This window comes from Herpailurus yagouaroundi, unplaced genomic scaffold (assembly GCF_014898765.1).
Source record: "Herpailurus yagouaroundi ecotype Mexico unplaced genomic scaffold, PumYag 181, whole genome shotgun sequence".
Classification (NCBI taxonomy): domain Eukaryota; kingdom Metazoa; phylum Chordata; class Mammalia; order Carnivora; family Felidae; genus Herpailurus; species Herpailurus yagouaroundi.
In genome coordinates, this window is record NW_024412412.1 from 2664400 (window position 1) to 2685692 (window position 21293).

At 42.6% G+C, this 21293-nt stretch overlaps 1 protein-coding gene across 1 annotated transcript in view; it reads right to left on the reverse strand.

Moving 5' to 3' along the window:
- CSMD1 (CUB and Sushi multiple domains 1) overlaps window positions 1-21293 on the reverse strand; it is a 1645367-nt gene that overhangs the window by 341015 nt on the left and 1283059 nt on the right. The window contains exons 20-22 of the mRNA XM_040490416.1: window positions 19719-19907; window positions 9064-9233; window positions 4307-4463 (exon numbers count right to left, since the gene is read on the reverse strand). Of these exons, the coding sequence (XP_040346350.1) occupies window positions 4307-4463; window positions 9064-9233; window positions 19719-19907 (516 nt within the window). The remainder of the gene's footprint in view (window positions 1-4306; window positions 4464-9063; window positions 9234-19718; window positions 19908-21293) is intronic.

The following is a 21293-nucleotide window of genomic DNA, read 5'->3' on the forward strand; positions in this document are numbered from 1 at the left end:
TATTTAGAACTACTTTTCTATAAAAGTAGTTGCTGAAATATTTAGAAAACACAGCAATCCACTGCCAATGTACTTTTTCCTGATACTTGAAGAACTTTGCAATCACCAGGAGAAAGCAAACAAAAATGCTTAAGTTAGATAAGGTGAAATTCTTATTGCCCTGAGAGGGCTCTGTGGAATCTTAGAGCTTCCTGGAATACAGCTTAAATAACAATGATATATAATCTAAGCTTTTTGTCTTACAGACCAGGCATCTGTCCAAGGTGCTGAAGATAATAAAAAATGAACACCCATGGTCCCTGATCTCAAAGACCTTATGGGTCATGTTTCCATTTGACACACTTATAGAATTGGAAGACTATGATTTGTTATGAAAAGAAACAAATCTGTAGGGGCGCCTGTGTGGCTCAGTAGGTTAAGCAACCAACTCTTGATCTCGGCTCCAGTCATGATCTCATGGTTCCTGGGATGGAGCCCCGAGTTGGGCTCTGGGCTGAACATGGAGCCTGTTTCAGATTCTCTCTCTCTTCCCCCCTTTTTCTTCCTCCCCCCTACTCTCTCTCCCTCTCAAAACAAAGAAATAAACTTTAAAAAAAGAAAATAAACAAATCTCTAATAAAAAGGAGTGTTTTATAATAGAGGTAACTTTATTTCAGTTGCATATTGCCCTAACCTACTAACAAACCAGCGGCTGCTTAATATAATGCGTTTACCCCACGTTGTCCCCAAGATACCCGACTTCTCTTCCTCACCAATGCCTTTACATGTATAAGTATCAGACAATACGTGTGTTAGTCAACAAGGCGGGACCATCTAAAGGCTGTGAAATTCAGCTCATCCTTGGTTCTGGGCTTCAGTTAAGAGACCTGAATTGGGGTCCTGGCTGGACCACTTCCGGATGTGAAAGCTTCAGCAAGCCACTCAAGGATGTGGAGACTCAGTTTCTAATTTGCGAATAAAAGGAGCTCTTTAGCAGGACACAAAATTACCAAGATGGCAAAATCAGGTGTGCGAGAATATGCTGTAGATATTAAAGGAGATTCAAATATTATTTGTATCCACTTCAAAAACGTTAGGGTGTTTAATAAGCTATATATTTACTTTCTGTTGACATTTCTGATCCACTGGTGTGTGCAGATTAATTATGGAACTGAAACATTTAAATATGAATGTTTCCTTAAGTGATGCAATTAACTATCAAGAGGCAATTACAAAAGTCTTTTGAAGTTAGTTGAAAGTGTCTTTACTTAGTCTTAAGCTTTAATGACTTGCTCAAAACATTTTATAACATTCATCATTTCCAAGCCATCTTTTAGGGATGAGTATTTGATTCCGGTATTCGATCACATTGTGGGAGCTTGGGATTTTTTTAAATTAATTACTTGGTGTTTAAAGCTAAAACTTTAATGTGAAGCTAATATTATTTTGATTATATAGCCATCAGCACCATCAATTCTATATTACAGATGCGTTTTCCCATCTGGCCATGTGTTCTAGCTCTAGGACAACCTCACAAGTGAAATTGCACCCAGGGAGCATCTGTGTTTTTGTAGGTGAAGGCAAAGAGGGAAAACAGGCAGAAAAGATAATTATTCCCATCAACTAGGTTATACTAAGAGCTAAATACCAATCATTGAAATGTTTCTTCTCAGAAACTCAGAAAGTTTGTGCTGTTATGTAATGAAAAAAAAAATCTGTGTGATTAGAGTGCCCATAAACAGATCCACAGATACAAGTTTCTCAGAGTTACCCAGAGAAACAGCTGGGCGAGGTGGGGGGGGGTGCGGTGTGCAGCAAAAGGTCCTCAAGCTATGCTGGATACCATGGAGAAACGTGGGGTTACACCATCCACGCGGCATCTAACGGAGGCTGACGATAGCACAATGAAGCGACCCTTCTTGATGTGACAAGGTGGACATTATACACAAATGAAGCCCACAACTTCTAATCTCAGCCCAGTCACGTGATTTTAGGACATGATGGCCCTTCTTAACTGCAATTTGGGAAGTAAGCGGGAGTCAGAATTCTGGAAACAGTCAAGGGTGGTGACAGGTCCAGTTAGCTTGAAGTTCCAAAAGGCAGGCACTTGCTGCTGGATATCTTTTGCACGACCATGAGAATGTAGGAACACATGTTCACAAACCAAGAATCACTCCAGGCCACGTAGAGAGAAAACAGGTAGCAGAAACTTGGGTTGGGAAAGCAGCGCGATGTGAAATAGAACCAGATGCATTCTCTATGAAGCAGACAGGGAAGGGTGCACGTGAGCTTAGTCACCTCCACACTTGGAGTGGTACTGAGGATCGAGGACACGGAAATGCACAGGGGAGACAGGGAAACACACAGCCCAATGCCTTCTTGCCCTTGCTGACAAACCGTAGTGGGACGCACCGTTTGTCAGACGAGCTGAGGCGACGACTGGACTGGAGGAACACGCCAGGTGTGCATGGAGATACCCTTTATTTACAATAAACCCTCAGGTTTACCTAGGGAGTTTTCCAACCGTTTTCTTTCTCAAGTATCCAACGTCCTCTAAGACTAATATGACACGTGTAACAGCTAGGAAGTGGGGGTGAATGCAAGTGGGAATAAAACAAAATCTATGAACATACTGATGGAAAACCCAAAGTGGAAGAAAGAAAGAGGTTGCAAGGGTGTCCATCTTAGTCTGAAGCAAAGCCAAAGGGCTTTACAAGAAGCCTTTGAATCCTGCTTCAGAGGGCCATTCTGAAGAGTCAAACTCTAGTAACAAAAAACTATAATTATGAATTGGTTTTATAATGCCCCTGCTACTAATTTATTGTGCATGCAATATAATCAATATACTTGCTGTTTACTAAATCTCATAAATGGTTATTTTCGTGATAACGAAAAATTGGTTTTCTAGTGTCAGCTACTCTACTTCTGTTTTTGCTCACCAAGTCTTGCAGGCCTTTCCCTGTAATTTTGCCCACCAAGGGGGATTTTAGGCAATTAATCTTCCTTTGAGGCACCTGGATTAGTTCTGTGTCTGGGATAATTATTATCATTTCCAGGCCTTCATTTGCTTATCTGTCAAATAAAGAAATCAATCTTGATGATCACTAATACACTTTCACGCTAAAAAATCCAAAATTTTATATTTTTTGGCATGGCTTTTGGTGTAATAAAGATTTTTAATCAGCAGATGAGTGAAAGATTGGACTATCTGGTACATTTCATTGATTACTTAATTTTCACTATTTATCCACACCAAAGTAGCTCATGTTTTACCTTACTTGTTTGGAAGTATAAGTGGTGGAAATAACAGTGATCATACTGCAAATAACTCTTTTAGAAAGCACAGTCTCTTTTCCTTCTTTATTTTATATACTTCTTTCTCTTCTTCATTTTCATCTTTAAAAATATTTTTTGGGGGCCCCTGCGTGCCTCAGTCAGTTGAGCGTCCGACTTCAGCTTAGGTCATGATCTCACAGTGTGTGAGTTCGAGCCCCATGTCGGGCTCTGTGTTGACAGCTCGGAGCCTGGAACCTGCTTCAGATTCTGTCTCTCTCTCTCTCTCTCTCTCTCTCTCTCTCTCAAAAATAAATAACCATTAAAAAAATATTTTTTGTACTTTGATTGACATTAATCAGGGGGCACTACAGGACTCTGTGTAAAACTGTAGGTCCATGATCACAGCCTGACTCCACCAGCCCATACACCTGGTATCTTCACAGCAAATCCTGAAATTCTTTGTGTTTAGTTTTCTTATTAGGACATTAGTGGTGCTAAGAAAGAGCTTAGTACGTGGGTTTGTTTTATTTCATGACATTTATATGTAGTATATGTGACTAAATTATACACATGTAACTGACATTCTGTAATATATAGATTCTAATATTTATATATGTAGATATAATAGTAAAGTACTGATGTAGGGTAGACATTCAAAGTTAGTGCTATTAATTACACCAAACATTCATTCTAAATTATTCATATGCACAAATATGAATCTTTGTCAATGCATACTATATTATAATCAGAATTTATTAAGCTCAGAGGCTCTTAAAAGTCATGAGTGTTTCTTTTCAGGTACAGTCATTTTCTTATGAAAATATTAATGCATCTAAGAAAATAAATTTCAAACTATCACTTCTGGCAATGTGTCTAAATTAAGAATTAAATATTAATTCAGAACACAGTAGGGAGACCAGAGAAAAAAATGAGTATTTAAAATGTATTAGCTAAGCAAAAAAAAAAAAAAAATCATCGGCTAGGTATTAGATGAACCCCGAGATTTAAAAAAACAAACAAACCTGAAATGATGACGTCATATGCTACTTACTCGTATAGGTGAGCTGGAAACCCTGGTCGGTTTCAGAGCCGTTGGTGTTGAATTCCAGCCACAGGTGATTGGAAGTGCTGTTGAGGACCAGCCCCATGAGCTCATTCTTAGTGAAGGACCCCAACGGACGCGATGAACTGTCTTTTCCATCATACACCTAAACAGAAGTCACAGCGTGAATCCCCAGTTACTTAATTCTGTTTGCACGTTAGCAATTTTAACATGACATTCAAATCTTCAAACACGTGCAATACTTGAAAAACATATACAGTTTACTGAAAGTTGAATGTTTAACCCTGCGAAGCAGCCTTGTTTCTTTAGGTTGTATCATTACCATCAACACGAAAGACACGAGATTCCATCTGTGGTCAGCTCATTCTACATGGATCACTTTGGGAGTCCTTCCCTTGTTTATTAAAATTAAATACATCTTTATTTGCATTTCCAAGTTCCATTATTTTCCTTTCTCCCCCTCCCTCAGAATGCACTTCCCAAGGTTGAAGGGGTGTACACAATTTTAGCCACGGCGTCATCTGTGAACTATCATGCAAGTATTTGGACATCCCTCCTACCTGAATGTAATACAAGACAAGATGTGGAAATCTTGTCACATTTTGCAGCCTTTGAGGTTGAGGGGACTTTAGTCTTGAATTAGTTGTGATAAAAGAATCCCATCATGTAACGACATCAGAGACACATGCTGTCTTCCTCTAGAACACTTTGTATTTGACTTTACCTTCCTAGGTGGTCGTAAAGCATGGGTGTTTAAAACGAATATTTGGAAGGCAAGTAGACACGTTTGGTTTTGTGTAGATGTTAGAGGTAAGGGAGAGGGGTCATTCGGGGTTGTGTCCCCGACTTTCACTGAGGGAGACCACCCTGGCAGTGGATGAGTGCCAGTCACATTTCCTAAGTGGGGATTGGGTCAAACAATTTAGGGCACAGGCATGTGGGATAGCTCACAGGAACCTTTTATGCTAATGCCAGAATAGACTGGATTTGCATTAAGGAATGACTGACTGTTGAGGCCCCCCATCAGCCCTAGTAAAGTGTCCAGAACAGAATGCACAGTGGCAAAGGATAATCTGTTTGCCTCTTTGAACTATTGGAATGGTTCACAGCAAGGAGCCACTGGTATGGATAAGGGTTTTAAGAAAGAAAGAATGAATGTGTATTACATTGGAAAACATCCAGTTTTTCTTGATTAAAAAAAAAATCTTGGGGCGCCTGGGTGGCTCAGTCGGTTGGGCGTCCGACTTCGGCTCAGGTCACGATCTTGCGGTCCGTGAGTTCGAGCCCCGCTTCGGGCTCTGGGCGGATGGCTCAGAGCCTGGAGCCTGCTTCCGATTCTGTGTCTCCCTCTCTCTCTGCCCCTCCCCCGTTCATGCTCTCTCTCTCTCTGTCTCAAAAATAAATAAAACGTTAAAAAAAATTAAAAAAAAATCTTAATTAAATAAAGGTCATGAAAGTCCTCAGTAGATTTGTCCAATCTGTTCACTTCCCCACTATTTTCCTTCTCACATGGATTAATTCTTACTTTTCTTCTCTCAACTCCCTTCTAATAAGCGTACAGAATGTATACCTTGCTTGACAGACTTACACATGTATACACACTCCTAAAAGATAAGAGCACATTTGGGAAAATTAATTTTATGGCTCATTATTTTACTGCTTTCCAATTAGATAAGTATGTGTGAGAGGAGTAGAATCAAATACCCTACAACTCCTCACTAAAAGCCAGTAAGAGGCTATCGTGGAAAAATCATCCCTTGACTCAACGTGTGGATTCATCAGACATGGTGTGTCTGCGACACCAGAGTGTAATGAGTTTTAAGTCCAGAGGAATCTGGGTCAGAAAGAAGGTGTCCAGACCTTGCGAGAAAGGTCTCGTCTCACGGCATATACCACACGATTCTCTGTAAGTTACAGAAACCCATAGAGATGAGGGGCATAAAAGTAAGGAAACAGTCACGTAAGCTCGATCCTGAGAGTTCTGGAGCACTGTCAATAGTCACCTCCACTGGCCTTGACGGGACGCTTCCCACACATCAACTAGATCATCTGGACAGCATCCAGTTCCCAGGATCCTCAAAGCTACAACCACTCAAAATGAATCACGGCAACGCTGAATTATGGGCTTCTCCCAGACCATAATTCTGTCCTGTCTACACCGCAGGCAATGAGCTCTGCGCTTGGCAGAGCTTGGCATGTGAGGAGGAAGAAGTCATGCACCACGCGGAGCATCATCCTGTCGGCTCCCTCAAGTTACAAATCTGGATTCAAGTTTTCTGTGGACCACAAACGACTACCCAGATGGTATCAGAAGTCAGAAGACTTGATTTTTAATTCCACTGAAATTCGGAACAAGCCACAGCAGTTCAGCATAACACCTCTTGGTCACACGCCCTCGTCTAGCTGCTGCCAGGATCCAGGTGTTCCTTTTTGGTACTGGAGAAAGGCTCCCCGAGTCCTGTTACTGCAAGGCTGAACTCTGTGCAGCACAAATGGTCCTCTGATTTTGAATTTAACCCATGCCCTCCGCCCAGAGCGGGATGGCCGAGTGAGCAGGTGGCCGCCGGTTAGGAGACGTCACGCAGCATCCTGAGTGGCAGGGTGGGGGGTGCTGAGGGGAGGGGGTGTTTCCCAGTTTTACAGAGCTATACCCAAAGGTCCGTTTCCAAAATTAACTCTGCGTTCCATATATATTCCTTTCATGACATCTCTTTCAAGCTCTATTTCTCTTACAGGTTTTATTTTTCCCATTTGATGTGAGAAAACATGTTTTTATACATGGAAATCCATGCACAAAACTTTGGTCTTTCTCACTGGATCCTACTCTGTACGAAGGAATGACGTGAATAGCATTTAAAGCTAAAAATAAGAGAATCCCACTTGAAAAGTTTTGGACAAGGAGATATGTATTAGCATAGCCGATAAAAAAGACATGCTTGCAAAACATTCAGGCATTTCAGATGACTGACAGTTTCTCTGCAATTAAGTGAGGTAAGCATGATTTTTTATTTGCTTTTTGTTATAATCAACAACTTTAAACTACGTACAATCACAAATGAACATTATTCACTTCTTCCGTAGCAATATTTATTAGTGTACATTTTATGTGGTATCTCTAATCACTCACCTACACCAAGCATGGTTAGTTGTTACCTACAAGTTTTCTCTGAAGGCTTAGTGACTTCTAAATTTGAGGTTATCAGAGAATTCAGAAAATGGTTCCTTACGACGCAACCTTAATTTTTTTTTTTTTTTACATCGGTGAGAACATATTAGTTTCCTGCCTGAAAATCACTTCTTAATGACAGAGCTTCATGATGTCAGCATGAGGTTTTGAAAGACTATTACAACAGAAGAACAATGACAATAAACCTGGTCTTCTCAACAATGACATTGAAATAGTCAAGGCCGGACTTAGGAGGGAGTAAGGCACTTTAGGCTTTCAGTGCCTCTGAAGTGTGAACATAACAGCTAATGAGGTCAGGGTGGGGATCCTGGAGGGACCCCTCTTTAACCTTGTGCAAATGGATGACAACCGGGAAGTCAGTGATGGTTCCCTCTCGACTGGCTCTTTGCATCTTTTCCCGGTGTTGGCAGCTCAGGGCGTGTGGACTCTCCTGAATGTGAGATGCGTCAATGTGTGAGTCCATGTAGATGTAAATGTCACTGGAAAACCCTGGAACTTCACAAGGAATGAGAAGAGAGATGTCTCCCTCCTGCCACAAATGAGCTGTGTCCCCTGGACCGGGTGCTCACTCCTCACTGGACCGAGCAGGGAGGCAGGTTGGGTGGTGTCGGCCATTAGTCTGATCCCCCTCTTTGCATGCCCTCGCTCTCCAGATGTCCCTCCCTGGCCCCTAGATCCTCGAAGAGTTACAGGAGAGGTGGGAATTGCAGTGGAAACATTAGGGATTATGGGGGCATTTCCAGCTAGAGCTGGGTCTCATAGACCAGTGCAGGCCTTGACTTTTCCTGGAATCCATTTCTGCTGGGGTTTTTTTTGTTTTTTGTTTTTCCTGGAGTCCACCTACAGGGTGGTGGTGTGCTGGGTCCCGCACCCCAGAGCATTTCCCCAAGGCTCTGGTGCTCTGTATTGTCTGATGCACAGAACCCTAGTTCCTTGTCCTATTGCAAGAATGTCCCTGAGTCCCATGAACACAGCTCAGACTCGCCCACTGAAATTCTGTCTGGTCTGGCATGGCCTCTCCACATGAGCTCTGCTCTATGGTCTGGTGATAGCGGCTGGGCTTGCTTCCACTAGCACATCAAAATCTTTCTCACTCTGAATGTTGGGACCACATCTAGTCATTGAGAATGACTATTCAAAGCGTGGCTTTGGGGGCCCACTAGCTTTAATAATCACGCGTGCTCAGCGCAATCCTGGACACATCCACCGACAGTGTATTATTTAAATCTCAAAACATCTCTCGAAGATGGGCATCATCATGTGTTTTCACACATAAGGAAGCTAAACCTCAAAAATGCTGAATAATCTGCCCAAGACACACAACGGATGTTAGATCCAAGACTGCAGACTAAGATAGATCACAGTCTACACTCACGCCACTGAGGAACATGGCTACATTCCCCCTTCTCAAACCAATTGGCCAAGTTAAGTTGGAAAAAATATGTCCATCTAAATATGTGTGTGTGTGTGTGTGTGTGTGTGTGTGTGTGTGGATGGACAGATACTTAATTTGCTCCTTGAGAAGAGACGGAGTCACATAACAGAAGATTCTTCTTACCTTCAGAATGTCTCCTTCAAACAGCTGGAAGGTCCGTGCTCTGAGATGGATCCCCTTGCCAGCTTCTGTTTCTATCTTATAGATACACTCGTGGTTATTATCGTAATTTGATGGGAAATTTGGGGACAACAATGTTCCTTCATTTCCTTTGACACTTGCTCCGCATTCAGCTAAAATAAATAGGACATTAAAAAAGAAAGAATTGAAAAGTGGAATTACTGATTTTAACACATAAAAATTCTACAATCATGACGGCCCTCTCCTCTCTCAATGTATGTTTCTAATTAACATATTGGTTTTGTAGATTGGTGGGTTTTTTTTGTTTTTTTTTTTGTTTTTTTTTTTTACTGTTTACCAGCTGGACAGGAAATATTCTCTATTCATTCATTTTCAAGATTTCTTGTCTGTTTTCAGAGTACCTCTTACTCCACAGAAGCATAAAGAGATCTCAAACAAAATCGCTACACCCAAGCACACCGGCTGTGTCACAGAGCAGTCATATCCCTCCTCAGGCCTCATTTCTACTTCACGAAACGTCCCTGCCAATGCCACTGTGACAGCTCTGTGGTACTTACATTGATATTTTGTGGCATCGACCCGAACACATTTAAAGGGGATCTAAAGATAAATAAAACCACTCAGCAGCCCACCAGTGTCACAGCACCGAGCCTGTCTGTGTTCCATCTCAGGACAAAAGAACATTCAGTGGAGGTCAATGTTATTTTCTTCTGCCCTTCTCCTGAAGAAAGCAGAGGTAATTCACTTCTAGATCCAAATTTGCATAAAAGAGTATTTAATCAGGGTAAAAAATAAAAATAAATTTGATCTTCACATTATGTCAACTCAGACAGAGTCACTTAACCTATCAGCTCACCTTAAAAACAAATGGTTAGCCGAAAGACCACAGCTTTAAAACCCTGTAAGTCCCAAATCACCACAAAACAATAGAGGTGCCATGTGTGTGTGTGTGTGTGTGTGTGTGTGTGTGTGTGTGTGTGTGACAAGAGAGCCCCACCGGATTCTGCACCAAATAATTTATTGGCCACACTGTGTGGCAAGTGCAGTGATTTTTAAAAACTCAACAAAATAAGTATGAGTCTGAAGAACAATGGTCGAGTTGGAAAGTGACAACCAGGGAAATGCACCATTTTAGTGGGGGTGAGGATGAGGGAGAGGGACTCACAGTGTGCAGTGTTGTGCCATGTTCTGTAACTTTGGCGGACATGTTGTGCATGCCCATTTTCATTAATTGTGACCTTCCTCTCACAATTAAGAACATCACCTACACTTGTAGCCGTGGTCCCGAGCCTCTTTGCCAGAAAAGTGCTACAGATTTAATTAAGATCAGCTCGTAATGATTTGTGCACTTGGATCTCATAATGTCCCCATGTAGAAGGGCTGGGAGAACATCCACACACAAGAACGTGGGCTCACCTAACCCTTATGTAGTCTTTTTTTTTTTTTTTTTAATTTAAGGTTTCTTTATTTGAGAGAGAGAGAGAGAGAGAGAGAGAGAGAGAGAGAGAGAGAAGGTGGGCGGGCAGAAAGGGAGAGACAGAATCCAAAGCAGGCTCCAGGCTCTGAGCTGTCAGCACAGAGCCCCACACGGGGCTCAAACCCATGAACCATGAGATCATGACCTGAGCTGAAGTCAGAAGCTTAACCGACTGAGCCCCCCAGGTACCCCATAACCCTCATGGACTCTTAAGTGAAGACTTAAAGGCAGGCTTTGCTCAGGATCAGGGGGGAATGTTTTGAGAAATAAACACAAGGAGTGGGGTGAGCCACCAAAACGGTAATGGAGCTTCATAATATTATTTTAAAACCACAGATATATATTTATATTATCATATTTATATGTAATCATGGTTTTTAATTATAATCATCTTTTAAAATATTTTCTAAAGACTAGAAAACTATATGGGGAGACAGGCAAGTGATGTGTCTCTCAAGCTGCATGTCTGCCTTTTGAACAGTCTTTCCGTGTTAGCAATCTACTGATTCTTAGGCCATCTCAGATTGAAGACATACATCAATCAATTTATACATTAAATGCAACAAACATTTTAGGTAAGTAATCCCCTTGGGAAATGATGATACCTCATGGACATTCTTATATGTTTTCTGCCTTTTTTTTTTTTTCTCTCCTAGAGAAATAGGACATTTTAAAACATAAAAACCAGGATAAATGGAAAGAATATCAAAACAGCAAGGTAGAATATCGCCTTTGGCTGCTCTATGGATAGAGGAGTGGGGGGTTCAAACTTGTTAAAGATATCAGGGTGGAAAAAAAATATTTAAAAAAACTCAACTGAATTCTGATAACTGGACTCGAAAACCTAGTCACAAATATTAGGGGTTTTTATTTAAAATTGAATTTGACAGTGATCAATAAAGTGAACCATTCAAAAATGAAATTTAAGTCCTTTTATCCATTACCTTATGAGTTTGAAAAGAAGTCTTGCAATGGAAGATGTAAAAAATACTGATACTGTAGCAAATAGGTTATTTTTAGTCGAGGAAAACATTGGAAGAAGGATTTATATGGCTATAATAACTGGCTGTGTGTATGTGGGTTTACCGTACATCTAAACATGTCAAGTCTATTATTGACTGTGTGCATTACAAGTCACAGTAAAGTACAGGCACTCTTGAGTCAAACCTCCCTCGAGGTGGGCTGGAGGTAAAAGGGATAATGAGGGTCCTGGCCCTCCCTCTGGTCACCATCTGGTCATCAGGAGAGGCTGTGGTCTTCTTTCTTGACTGAATGAGGTCAGGAGGATGGAGGGAGGGTTGGAACGCATAAGGGGTAATTAATTGAACACAGTGGTAAGTCTACGCATCTTGAACCCAAGTGTGGAATGCGAACTTTGCCTCTCTCGGGAGCTATGAAAACACGTATGAGAAGTCCGAAGGTGTCTTCAGGGGGCACTCCGTGAGGAAAGCAGAGCCAAGGAGAATCAACTCTGATGGGTTTCATCCATGAGCCCACCCCTGAGGAAAGCACTACCCCCTCCCAAAGGCGGGGGCTCAGCCATGTTCACGTTCGTCCTCCGTCTGTATCTGTGGTTCGGCATTTGTGGAGAATGGGTTTTGTTCTCTCGTTTTCACCGTGGTTGGGATCTCTTTCTTTGGTCTTCACGCCACTGCGTTTCTATTCTTTTCTTCTCCTTCACACATTTGTCACGAGGAGAATCTTCCAGAACCAGCCAGAGGTGTCATTTTTCAAAAGTGACAATCTATCATGACAAGGCTGATAGGTAAATTCTGGTAATTGTGTGTCAGATGCTTTTCTAAGTTCTTTACATGCAGGGGACCCTGTTACTTCTCAGTAACCTTATCAAATAGGTCAATGAACCACATTTCACAGGTGAGGACACTGAAACAGAATAGCTGAAAAACCAAGGGCTTTTCCCAAGGTCACAAAACTAGTACAGATCAGTTATTGAGTTGATATAAACTCTACACACTTAGGAATGGAGTTGTGTCCCTTTGTATCCTAACTAGTGATGAATACACATCTTAGTGAATAACTCACAATATTATTAATTATGAAAAACAATGAAACTAAGATAGTATGGGTTTGCTCTATCAGGGTGTATCCTTTTGAGGACTTTTGTTTGGGACAGGTCACCAGTGAACTGGAGATGGTATTTGCTTTCACATTAGCATTTAAGACACCAACCATATACTTATTTCTCATAATACAGCAAAAAGGGAGAACTAGAGAGAAGACTCTGGCCTTTGGAGACGTGGGAAGGAAAAAAAAACTATTAAATCTAAAGACGTAATTTTACATCTCTTTTTATTAGGATTTGGATCCTGGGATTTCGCTTTAAGGCAGACATATAGTAAGTGGTGCTAATTAAGTGCACTATATAGAAATAATAGGTGTGGGCAATCGCTTGGCCCGTCGTAACTCGTAACCCTTTGTACACAGACGATTTGTTCCTTTAACTTGCAGAAACGGACCTCCTGCAAGTGAGAGGTACCTGCTCCCCCCTTCACAATAAAATCCCACTGGTGTTGTCAGAGCCACTGTCTCTCGGGCTGAGACACGGCAAAATCTCCAAGTGAACGTTCAGCAGTAACTCATTTATTTCATGTACAACTGAACCTCAGCAAACATGACCGATACGTTTACATGTACAAGGATGCAATTTCGTTCTTCTAACGTGGTGCGGTGCTTAAGGAGTCTTTCATGTGCATTTTTCTCCAAGAGTATGAAATTGCTTGTAGAATATACAAGCTTGGTATGTTGATTGTTTTTAAAAAAATCTACTTCAGTACAGTGTTTTGTATCATACAGTTCCATACTATGCACATCACTACTTCATTTATATTTGTATGCCTTTATATTCTTCAAAGACTTTCATGCAGATTACCACGTCATTACTTTTTTTCCTCTTAAATCGTGACCTTTACACCTGTCCTCAATTTTAAAACGGTTGTCCGTTTGGGCTGACACCATTCCAGTGAGCACGTGTGGCTGTTGCTATCGTTTTCTGATTCTGTGTCAAGAGCCGTAAGAAAATACGACATCTCAAAGGCTGAACGTGATTTGCCATTTTATCTCGACGCCTTGGTTCATCACTCAACTTGGTGCTAGCAGGTTTGGCGACACCCGGGGTCTAGGGAGAGACCTACGTCGGGGATGCTGCAGTGGGACATGGGGACAGGCCGGTGTGAGACACAGAGGCTGCTTATGTGGCTTCAGGGATGTGACTGAGGTGGGCGGTCATCAGAGAACCGTAGGAAATGTGGCTGCAGGGAGACTTGGCCAGACCTCGGGGAACGTGTGGGCTTCACTAAACCAAGGTGCAAGGTCCCTAAAAGTTTGGAGCACACAGGTGTCCAGACAAAGGGTGTTCGGAGAAGAGGAAATGCCCTAAGAGAAAGCAAAGAATCTTGAAGACTCTCAAAGAAAACAAAAAGGGTGCAATGGTGTGACAATGGGTTTGTGAAGCAAATTCTGGAATTATTAGTCCAGAGGAACACCAAGGAAAACCAAAGAAGTAATGGCAGAACAAATAAAATATAGCAACACTCTGCCCACTAAAGCCTGGGACTCTATCCCATAGGAAATAAAGAAAATAAGACACTAACAGTAAATAGCAAGTGCGCAGAAAATTACACACTTTAAGTCATCGGAGTTTCAAAAATTCTTTGAACTTGACTGACAATACCCATTGTAAACCTCTATTACCAAAGCAATTAAATGTATCAATTTTAAGTTCTTTCAATAATCCATTTACAATTGCTTTAAGATGAATGGATATAATTTTCCTTAAGATGAATCATTTGTTCTTTTTCTAAAGAACCCACTGAAATTGTAATTAAAATTGGATTGTCATTTAGAGTTTCTTAATGGAAATGAAGTAATTAAAATTAAATTAACTTAATAGAAAGGAGCCAATTGATTTCCCATAAATTCTTCCTTCAACAGTATCTACCTGTGAAGCCACCCTTATTCAGCTCAGGCTGCCATCACCAAACACCCCCAACCCAGGGCTTGAAGGACAGGCATTTACTCCTCAGGGCTCTGGAGGCTGACTTACAAGACCCCTGGCTGTGCCCAGATACTCTGTGCGCACATCATAAACCTGATTCAAGCAAAATCTTTGCCAAAGAGCTTCTCCCCGAAGTAACACTGAGCCTGCACAACCCCCCCCCCCCCAACAGGGACTTTCCTGAACAAAGTGACAACAAGCGAAAGTGTTTGGTGGCAGTGATTAAAGTTTTGTGGAAATTGCAGTGGGGCCTTTGAGACCATTGTGAATTTGTAAATTGATTATTTTAAATTAATTAACATATATATACACACAAAGTCTATACTGTATATCAGAATCTCTACACATATGTACTCTCTATATAAAGCCAAATTATTTAAAATGTGCAATCTTATTTTTACTCATAAAGAATATAGAAGAATTGAATAAAATGCTGATTCTACTTTTAATCTATTTATTATCCTACAAACCTTTATTTCCTTAATTTAATGCTATTATTGAGTTACCCTTTAAGATTCAATTAAATTCAGAGATTAGTTTCAGGTTTTAATTTTGTTTCAGAAATTTTAAACCCACGGGGCGCCTGGGTGGCTCAGTCGGTTAAGCCTCCCACTTCAGCCTCAGGTGATGATCACAAGGTTTGTGGGTTTGAGCCCCGCATCGGGATCTGTGCTGACAGGTCAGAGCCTGGAACCTGCTTCAGACTCTGTGTCTCCCTTTCTTTCTGCCCTCCTCTACTCATGCTCCGTCTCTCTCTCAAAAATAAATAAACATTAAAAAATATATAAAATAAATAAAGAATTAAAAAATTTTTAAAAAAGAAATTTTAAACCAAAAATTCAAGAAATAAATGGGAGCAACAGACTGGTCAGCATAGAGATAGATAGAATTGTTTAGACAGAACTGTTCAAAAGATTTAAAGCTGAGTTCAATTTCTCAAAATACAGGCAACCTATTTTGTTTTACCACACTTCTCCAAAATATTTGTAATCCATTAAACAACTGAGGCTAATAGTGTTGACTTTTTTTTTTTTTTAGCTATTTTATTCCATCCACGGGCATTGTAGTTTGTCCAATAAATAGAATTAATGAAGATATTCAACAGCAGGATAACTCTTGCTTTCACTGAGTTTTCTTTTAATTCTCTCGGCAGGTATTATTTGGTAATTAATCTGATGTAGATATAGAGGCTTATCATACTCGGCCTGAAAAAAATCGTGTGTTCAAAACCTGTGTGTTCAGTGATGCCATATTAGTTTAGAGAACTCTACTGGACACTCTTCATGTCTGCTCTCTAACTCCGCCCCTGTTGGGTTTTGTTTTTGTTTTGTTTTTTCCCAACAAGATGTCACAAGACATCTCAAATACCATGAAGTATGTTTTTTAATACTTTTCCTGATTCTTCAACACCTGTGCAGACTGGCCTCTAAGCATTCCACTACAACCAGAGCTGTCCTGGTCCCTGAGTGGTCAGGAATGGGCACGTGACTCTCTACTTGGGCCAATCAGAGGCAACCCAGCGACCCCACAGAAAGGGATTGCCTCTGGGAAAGTGCGACCCTGAGATTCCACAGTGTGTGCAGACTTGAGAGCCCTCTGAGGAGGCCCCCGGGGGAAGGCAGGGGGTGGCCTAATGTCTTCCCTTGGGTTGTGGAGCCTGAGGATAAAGCCAGCACCCAGGCGGGGAGAGGACAGGAGAGATGAGAAAACAAGGCATCAGTTCCCTGATTACATCTGATCTAACCCGCCCACCTGAAGTTGTCCCAACTTATTTAGTTATATTGTCAGTAAACCTTCCCTTTTACTTAATCCAGTTTGGGCTCTTTTTTTTTTTTTTTTTAACTTGGCAATAAAAAAAACATTGAATGATATGCGTAAAATGTAATGCGAATGAAAAGGTGGCACAAGAGAGGGCTTGCACATTTCGTCACAAATCATGGAGTACACAACGGTATTATTTCTAGTACTCTAAATAATTAGGTTGAAATAGCCCTACGATGAAAAAGTGCAAATAAAATGATCATTTCTCTTTCATTTACAAGTGAACTGATAAAAGAGAAAAACAGCTCTTAGTTTAGGTGTTCACTAGAAATTCTGTTTAAGATGAGATGTTTACTGGATGAAAAAAACTAGCATGCTCATAATTCAGTTGACTTTCTTCTGATGTCACTTGTGATCTTTGGAATGGATTCGCAATTTTTGGATTTGCAACTATGAATCGATCACTCTTCTTTCTGTGATTTTATTTTTTAAAAAATTTTTAGTGCTTATTTTTGAGAGACAGAGAGAGACCGAGCACAAGTGGGGAAGGGACAGAGAAAGAGAGAGGGAGAACAGAATGGGAAGCAGGCTCCAGGCTCTGAGCTGGAGGCGCTGAGCACAGAGCCCTACGAGGGGCTCGAACTCACGAACTGCGAGATCCTGACCTGAGCCGAAGTCGGCTCATAACTAACTGAGCCACCCAGGTGCCCCTTATTTCCGTGATTTTAAAAGAAGGAACACAGGCACAGAGTGTTAATGAATCCAAATGTTGACATCAAGAGAAAAGCTTTGGAGGGAAGCAAACTTTGACAAGCATCTATTGAATAAGGCGCACAGCGGGATTTTAGGGATCAGGTAGCCCCCAGTGTTAAGAAATAGCCTCATGGGAGGCAGAAACGTTAAGGCAACTTCCACAGAATGGAGCTATTATCACGGAGGGCCCACCAGCCAGCAGGTGACGGGGTAGAGACAGCTCACGCATAAACTGGGTTCAAAACGATGGGGCAGAGTCAGCCGGACAGAAAAGCAGGGTGAGCACAGGGACGTGAGGGAACAGCACCGACAGAGACACAGAGGGAAGGAGAGCCGGGGGGACCAGGGGCCTGCACGGGCTTCCCCTGCTGATGCTTCAGTACGTGGCTGAGTCGTGCAGGAAGGTGGAAAGTCGGGCCAACAAATAATGGGCCTCGTGTGCCACCAGAGTCACCGCTGGGGGCTAACAGGTTCTCCTAAGGGGGCACCCTGACGGGGCTTGGATTAGATCGATCACTCAGGGAGCTCCGTCCTGCAGCCTGGGAGAAGCTCCCCAGGGCCGGGCAGACACAGCGGGTGGGAGAGCCTGAGCTGAGAACTAGGTGGGACACCGAATCTTCAAAACGGGCCACTAATTAGACGTGGAGAAGGAGAGAAAAGGAGAAATACCAAGGAGTTCCCGAGGCCTCCTGGGTCAGCTGGGGGTTGGCTACCAAGAGTCACATTTTGTCTAAAGGAACTTTGCACCCAGGTGGGCTGGAGGGAAATTCAGGAAACACCAGGCAAAACACAAGAGGCTAAATAAAGAAAGGGCACACCCAGGCCCCTGGGTGCTGTGACAGTGCAGGGCCACGGTGAGAAGCGTGGTTTCGGGTGCCCTGCGTTCCAACATCGTAAGCACGTGACTGTGGGCCAAGGTCCGAGACCCTTTGTGTCTCGGTGTCCTCATCTGTACAGCAGAAGTGACAGTCACATTACTTCATTAATTCTTGGAAGTGAAATGAGGCAACACACGTAAAGAGCTTGGAGCGGTGCGGGCTCTGGAACTAGGGATGATGGATGTTAACTATGGGTTCTTGGTTTATATTTTAGGGAACAATGTCAACACCCAAAAAACAAGAGGGCAGTGTACAGATAATGAATCTAAATAAAACAGGCTCACAGCAAATGGCATACTATAATCAACAGAGTCGACCAATCAGTAGACTTAACGTTACATGTGTGGGACAAAGCTTTGGTTTCACTGGGTTGGGAGTTTCTTCCAGATCTTAAACTATCTCATTCAGAAATTGTCAATTGGGGGAACACAGATTCTAGGCAACCTGGGAATTCCCAGGACCATCGGCAAAATACCGTATCTCTTTTTTTTGAGACAAAGTTCAGAAATGGCATCCAAATCTCAAATAAAAACCATAACCAAAAAGAGAGTGAAAACCACTATTTTAGGAGAAAGACAGACAATAGACATTTACAGATAGGTGCCCTGGTGAGAGAGAAAGATGGCTTGATTCGTGTTTACTTGTGTAATTTTTTTTTAAACGAAGTCCTGACTGTCAGAATATCATTAAAACACAAAAGGACCCTCTTACCAGTTGAATCAACAACATCCCTAAACCGTGCTGACAACTGAAGAGATTCTTTGCCATGGGAAAAAAGTGGGTCTTACTACAGTAACAACTAAGTAGTTGTATGGGTCCTGAAATCTCATCTCCACAAGGTTGCCACCCGCCTCTGTCACATGAACTAGTGGGACCAGGGCGGAACCATGGAGTCCCTGTGACGCAGAGGCTCACCGCTGCGCTGGGCTGGCATTAATCTCCAGATCAATGTCCTAACGCTGCGTCCTTAGGCAGTTTTCTGTAACTCGAGAGGACAGACTTTAAAGATGCTAAGCCACACGGCTGAGTGGCAGGTGCTAGGCATTACCTCTGGGGTGATGCGCAGACCCGAGACGGACAGGTGGTTCCATATCTAGCCCTCCCTGCGCTCACAGCTCCACTCCGCTCTCTGCCTTATGGGAGCTCAGTTCCCAGATTAGCAGTACATGTAACCCCACTGGGCCCGCATCCTAATCCCACCGTCTTGGAAAGTACCCAGTAAAGACCCCTGCTTCTCTCTGGAATGCCCTCTTGAATTCCTCAAAAACACACTAAGAAGGCTACTCTGGCATGGAAGTTTCCACAATGCCCACTTTGCAGGAGTATGCCACAATCAAATCAAAAGCGTTAAATGGCAAAGTTAACAAGGAAACCGGTATTTTAAACTGTCCCCATCATTACACCAGGAGATACTCACTGTTTTAAGCAACAGAAGTGTCACCAGTCGTGTTAACACAGCCTGGCGTCTCGCTTTTATTTTTCCTTTTGTTCCGGGTGATTTTTACTTCTGTGCATATTTTTTCCTTCACAAATATGCTTGGCACGTGCTTTAGATTTACCCTCATTCAGTCGTAAGAACGGAGGGCTGAAAGGGGCTGACTTCACAGACAAGGTAAGTGCAGCCCAGAGGGGCTCACGCCCAGGGTAGCAGGGTGCCCCCCCCCCCCGCCCTCGCCAAACTGGGCCCTGCGCCCTGACTGCACCGCGCCCTGTCCCCACTGGGTGAATGAAATGAAAGCGTGTGACCACCTACCCACACACCTTGGCAGAGGCGCGCTCCACACACGACGGCCCCCACCCAGGCACGTAAGCTTGGTTGCACCTTCTAAGCGATACCCCGGGAAGCAGGAAAAAGTCAGAGAGTCCCCGACTCCAAAGTGGAAACCAATTCTTCGGCTGAAGGCAGGGACGCCAGGGTCATCGCAAGGCTCTAGGTCGTATTCTGAGACACGGAGAGAGGAGATGGAGTAAATGTGTGGGAACTTGGGTAAACACTCAAAACTTACTTACCAAGAATTAAAAAAAAAAAAAAACAACGGCTACTATTTAAAAAACCTCACGCATTGTTTTCCAAACTGCTCTGTAGTGGTTACGTGGATTGGTCTTCCTTGTACCCTAAGCTGGTTCGTGATGAACCGCATGAATTCTAGTATTTTTTTAAATAGATGTGTAACATTAAGATAAGGTGAACATTTTACAGCTGTGACGTAAACCCTATGAAATAATTTTCTCGCTGAAGGTCAAGGATGCTTGGAGGATCAAGCCCACTCAATTAAGCATCAGTGAATGACACCTGGGACAGAGCAGACGCTGGGCAGCTGTGTGTAACCGCTGGTGCATCTGGAGCTCTCTCCCACACTGTCCCATTAGCATCTGCAGACACACTACTCTGACACGCATCGGGAAATGCCACTTTAGTAAAACCTTCTAAAAACGACAGAAGGAAACTAGGCCGGCAGGAGGAAAGGCAGATAGAAAACCAAACTGATTTTGTGCACACATCTGAAGAGCCCCCCAGAAGGGAAAACACTTCATTTGCATGATAAAGTTGTTACTTATCTGGACACTTAAAAAATAAACGCCATTGTATTAGTGTCACTGGCAACTGTTTGCAGCCAGGTTTCAAGGCGAAATTCTTGCAAATGAAATCACTCCTCAGCACACCTGAAGAACAAGCTTAGGGCAGCACTGGCTTTGCAATCCCAGGTGTTGTGTTGTGTTTTGTTTTGTTTCGTTTTCAAAACCGTCTGAGCCTGTGTGACACAGTCTAGGTTAGGTGACTCCTTCTGCAAGCTTTGCGAATCGTTTCCCATCGGTTGTGTGCAAGTGGATTGGTCCAGGTGTTCAAAAACCGCGACCACCTTAATTTTTAACATTTTAAAATATTTTAAAACTGTTGCAAAGCGCTGCCAAGACCCCGGAAAGTGTGTCTTGTTTCTCGCCTGCTTGTCTGTTTAGGGAGGTTGCGGAAGAAGACAATTAGCCCTAGAGCTGGCTTCTGACCTTTGCTAACCAAAAGGCTTAGTGTCAGCTCTGCGCTGGGAGTGACAGAATTAAGAAACAGATGTCATGGAAAGGGTGGGAACGACAGACTTCTGAGACATATCTAGGGGGGAGCCCCACAGAGGTGGGGCGCTGCCAGATTCTTCCTGTGGAATGTTCTAGTTGACTTCATGTTGGATCTCGATGGAGGTTGAGAACGACAGTGACATTCTCATGGTGCCTGAACTGAGACCCAGCAGGAAAGAAGGTACAGAGGAATTAGGCATTAGTGTTAGGAAAATTTAAGTCTTTGTTCCACAGAGCGGCCAACCTCATGATTACCCCT